Source organism: Pyrgilauda ruficollis, unplaced genomic scaffold, assembly GCF_017590135.1.
Source record: "Pyrgilauda ruficollis isolate IOZ18807 unplaced genomic scaffold, ASM1759013v1 scaffold833, whole genome shotgun sequence".
In the NCBI taxonomy this organism is placed as follows: Eukaryota; Metazoa; Chordata; class Aves; order Passeriformes; family Passeridae; genus Pyrgilauda; species Pyrgilauda ruficollis.
In genome coordinates this window covers 9,857-14,789 of record NW_024530300.1, presented here as the reverse complement: position 1 = coordinate 14,789, position 4,933 = coordinate 9,857, and the positions used below count along the sequence as shown (strand labels likewise).

Below are 4,933 nucleotides of genomic sequence, written 5' to 3'. Positions count from 1 at the left end.
GGATTTTGGGGTGAAAAACCCAAATTTCCTCCTCACCCTTCTTGAGGCGCTGCTGGTTCTTGCTGTTGATGACCAGGGAGCCCTCGCGGAACTCGATGCCCATGGCGAACCTGCGACCCCACAGTGACCCCGGAGTGACCAGAGTGACCACGCTGACCCCTGGCTGACCCCAGCCCCAAAATCGCCCCTTCTCACCCCAAATTCTTGGTGACCTTGCCCAGCAGCTCCGGCCGCTGCTTCTTGACCACGTCCATCACGGCGGCGTAGACGTCGCACAGACGGGCGCCTGCGGGGCAAGGGTCACTCAGCGGTCACTCAGCGGTCACTCAGGGTCATTTAAGGGTCATTTGGGGTCACTAAGGGTCACTCGGAGTCGCTCAGAGTCACTGAGGGGTCGTTTGGGGTCACTCAGTGGTCACTCAGGGGTCAGTCACGGTCACTCAGTGGTCGCTCAGGAGTCACTGGGGGAGGGTTACAGGGTCAGGTCACTCTGGTCACTCTAGTCACTCAGTGGTCACTCAGGGGTCAGTCACGGTCACTCAGTGGTCGCTCAGGAGTCACTGGGGGATGGTTACAGGGTCAGGTCACTCTGGTCACTCTAGTCACTCTGTGGTCACTCTGGTCACTCATTGGTCACTCAGTGGTCAATCAGGGTCACTCAGTGGTCACTCTGGTCACTCAGTGGTCACTCAGTGGTCACTCAGCGGTCACTCACCGTGCCGTAGCTCCCGCAGCAGCACGTCCTGCAGGCCCAGCAGGAAGCCGTAGTGCTCCTGCATTTAAAAATGGGAAAAATGGAGGGAAAAACGGGGGTGATGGCCCTGAAGTGCATGTGGGACTTGGCGCTGGGAAAATGGGGCAAAAAACGGGGAAATTGGTAAAAAATTTTAAAAAATGGAAAAAATGGGGGAAAAATGGGGAAAAAATGGGGAAAAAATGGGGAAAAAAGGGTTAAAAATGGGAAAAATGGAGGGAAAAACGGGGGTGATGGCCCTGAAGTGCATGTGGGACTTGGCGCTGGGAAAATGGGGCAAAAAACGGGGAAATTGGTAAAAAATTTAAAAAAATGGAAAAAAAGGGGAAAAAACAGGGAAAAAAACGGGGAAAAAAGGGTTAAAAACAGGAAAAATGGGGTGAGAAATGCAGATTTTGGGAGGATTTTGGGGTAATTTTTGTGGATTTTGGATTGTGGGTTAATTTTGGGGGATCTTGGGGTTTTAGGGGATTTTGGATTTTGGGTTAAATTCCTGGGATTTTGGGTACCTGTGAAGTTGTAGTTGCCCCCGCTCTGGATGATGGGCGGGGAATTTTTCTGTATTTTTTGGGGATTTTTGGTGAATTTTTGGTGAATTTTCGGGGAAATTTCGGGATTTTGCGTTTTGGGTGAAATTCCTGGGATTTTGGGTTTTTTTGGGTACCTGACCACGCTGAACTTGAGGTTGTAGTTGCCCCCGCTCTGGATGATGGGCGGGTAGCACATCTCCACGGCCGAGGGGTCGGCCCCAGCCAGGTATTTCTTCTCCTCGATGGCTTTCTCCACCGCCTCGGCCAGCTTGCTGTGGCGCACCTTCTGCGGGGTGACGTCACCGTGACGTCACCGTGACGTCATCACGACACCACCACGTCATCACAGAACCGCCCCCGGGTCACGGCCACCGAGATCCGACCCCAAAATGGGACAAAGTTCGCCTCGAAACGTTGGGGTTTGGACCAAAAACGATGGGATTGGAATTGTTGGTTTTTGGGTGAGATGGACCCGAAAAACGCAAAGTTTTGGGTCAATTTTACACCAAAATGTCGATTTTTGGAGCAAAATGACACCAAGATTTTGTTTTCGTACCATGTTGGGAAAAGTGATCTAAGGGAACCTCAGAATCCCAATTTTTGGTGCATCCAGACTTCAAAATTCCAATTTTTGGTCCATCCAGATCTCAAAATTCCAATTTTTGGTCCATCTTGACCTCAAAATTCCAATTTTTGGTCCATCTTGACCTCAAAATTCCAATTTTTGGTCCATCCACACCTCAAAACTCCCATTTTTGATCCATCTTGACCTGAAACCTCCCATTTTTGTCCATGCATACCCCAAAATTCCAAATTTTGGTCCAACCTGACCTCAAAATTCCAATTTTTGGTCCATCCTGACCTCAAAATTCCAATTTTTGGTCCATCCTGACCTCAAAATTCCAATTTTTGGTCCATCTTGACCTCAAAATTCCAATTTTTGGGCCATCCTGACCTCAAAATTCCAATTTTTGGTCCATCCAGACCTCAAAACTCCCATTTTTGATCCATCTTGACCTCAAACCTCCCATTTTTGTCCATGCATACCCCAAAATTCCAAATTTTGGTCCAACCTGACCTCAAACCTCCAATTTTCCTCCAAACTCCCATTTTCGGTCCAATCTGATCCCAAAATACCAATTTTTGGTCCAACTTCTCAAAACTCCAATTTTTGTTCCATCCAGACCTCAAAACTCCCATTTTTGATCCATCTTGACCTTAAACCTCCCATTTTTGGTCCATCTTGGCCTCAAAACCTCCCATTTTTGTTCGCACCCGATCTCCACCCCTCCCCCTTAGCCCCGCCCTCCCGGCTGGCCCCGCCCCCACCTCGTCGGCGTCGACGATCTCCATGACGCGCTCCTTGAAGAACTTGGTGAAGACCTCGGAGGTGATGGCGGCCGCCTTGCGCATCAGCTGCAGCTCCACCTCCTCCTTGGCCGCCATGGCCTGCGCCACCGCCGCGCTCACGTCCACCTGGGGGGCGGGGCAGGCGGTGGGCGGGGCCACCACGCACGGACGCGACGCTTCCAAGTCAACTTTGAGTGGTTCCGACCCTTCCAACCTAACTTTGGTCCGTCCGAACCAACTTCAACTCTTCTGACCCAACTTTGACTCATTGAATCCAACTTTGGCTCTTCCAACCCAACTTTGACTCTTCCGACCCAACTTTGACTCCTTCAATCCAACTTTGGCTCTTCCAACCCAACTTTGACTCTTCCGACCCAACTTTGACTCCTTCAATCCAACTTTGGCTCTTCCAACCCAACTCCGACTCTTCCGACCCAACTTTGACTCCTTCAATCCAACTTTGGCTCTTCCAACTCAACTTTGGCCCATCTAACCCAACTTTGGTTCTTCCAACCCAACTCCAACTCTTCCAACACAACTTTGGCCCATCCGACCCAACTTTGCCCCGTTCGACTCAACTCCAACTCTTCCAACTCAACTTTGACTCTTCTGACCCAGCTTTGACCCTTCCAACCCAACTTCGGCTCTTCCAACTCAACTTCAACCCAACTCCGACCCTTCCGACCCAACTTTGATCCTTCCAACCCATACTTGACCCTTCCAATCCAACTCCAACTCTTCCAACCCAACTCCAACTCTTCCAACACAACTTTGGCCCATCCGACCTAACTTTGACCCTTAGAAACCAACTCTGACACTTCCAACCCAACTTTGACCCTTCCAACCCAACTCGGACTCTTCCAACCCAACTTTGACCCTTCCAATCCAACTCCAACCCAACTTTGACTCTTCAAACCCAACTCCAACTCTTCCAACACAACTTTGGCCCATCCGACCCAACTTTGCCCCGTTCGACTCAACTCCAACTCTTCCAACTCAACTTTGACTCTTCTGACCCAGCTTTGACCCTTCCAACCCAACTTCGGCTCTTCCAACTCAACTTCAACCCAACTCCGACCCTTCCGACCCAACTTTGATCCTTCCAACCCATACTTGACCCTTCCAATCCAACTCCAACTCTTCCAACCCAACTCCAACTCTTCCAACACAACTTTGGCCCATCCGACCTAACTTTGACCCTTAGAAACCAACTCTGACACTTCCAACCCAACTTTTCCTTCAATCCAACTTTGGCTCTTCCAACTCAACTTTGGCCCATCTAACCCAACTTTGGTTCTTCCAACCCAACTCCAACTCTTCCAACACAACTTTGGCCCATCCGACCCAACTTTGCCCCGTTCGACTCAACTCCAACTCTTCCAACTCAACTTTGACTCTTCTGACCCAGCTTTGACTCTTCCAACCCAACTTCGGCTCTTCCAACTCAACTTCAACCCAACTCCGACCCTTCCAACCCAACTTTGACTCTTAGAAACCAACTCTGACACTTCCAACCCGACTTTGACCCTTCCAACCCAACTCCAACCCAATGTTGGCACATCCAACCCAACTCCAACTCAACCCTGACCCTTCAAACCCAACTTTAACCCTTCAAACCCAACCTTGACTCTTCCAACCCAACTGTGACCCAACTTCGAGCCATCCAACCCAACTCCAACTCTTCCAACTCAACTTTGGCCCATCCGACCCAACTCTGACTCTTCCAACCCTACTCCAACCCAACTTTGACCATTTCAATCCAACTCCAACTCTTCCAACCCATCTCTGACCCTTCCAACCCAATGCTGACTCATCCAAACCAACCCCAACCCTTCCAACCCAACTCCAACCCAACTTTGACCCTTCCAACCCAACCTTGAGCCATCCAACCTAACTCCAACTCTTCCAACCCAACCTTGACCCTTCCAACCCAACTCCAACCCAACCTTGACCCTTCCAACCCAACTCCAACCCAACTTTGACCCTTCCAACCCAACTCCAACCCAACCTTGACCCTTCCAACCCAACTCCAACCCAACTTTTGACACTTCCAACCCAACGTTGACTTGTCCAAACCAACTTTGACCCTTCCAACCCACCTCCAACTCTTCCAACCCAACTTTGACCCTTCCAACCCAACCCCAACCCAACTTTGACCCTTCCAACCCAACTTTGACCCTTCCAACTCAACCCCAACCCAACCTTGAGCCATCCAACCCAACTCTGACCCTTCCCACCCAACCCCACCCCAACTCTGACCCATCCCACCCAACGCCACCCCGACGCTGCCCCACCCCCT

General features: G+C 50.6%; 1 protein-coding gene and 1 long non-coding RNA gene across 2 annotated transcripts in view; both read right to left on the bottom strand.

The window, feature by feature from the left end:
* Positions 1-35: 35 nt before the first annotated feature.
* On the bottom strand, positions 36-792 carry LOC121364447. Its single transcript, XR_005956865.1, has 3 exons — positions 716-792; positions 196-286; positions 36-110 (listed from the first exon to the last, which is right to left on the bottom strand). It is a non-coding gene; the product is annotated as an uncharacterized LOC121364447 (long non-coding RNA).
* Positions 793-1,217: 425 nt separating this feature from the next.
* The window catches only part of LOC121364448 (FACT complex subunit SPT16-like), a gene marked incomplete at its 5' end in the record, with an annotated part of 12,304 nt that continues 8,588 nt past the window's right edge, over positions 1,218-4,933 (bottom strand). Inside the window, 3 exons of the mRNA XM_041487731.1 lie at positions 1,218-1,263; positions 1,419-1,570; positions 2,614-2,760. Of these exons, the coding sequence (XP_041343665.1) occupies positions 1,218-1,263; positions 1,419-1,570; positions 2,614-2,760 (345 nt within the window). The remainder of the gene's footprint in view (positions 1,264-1,418; positions 1,571-2,613; positions 2,761-4,933) is intronic.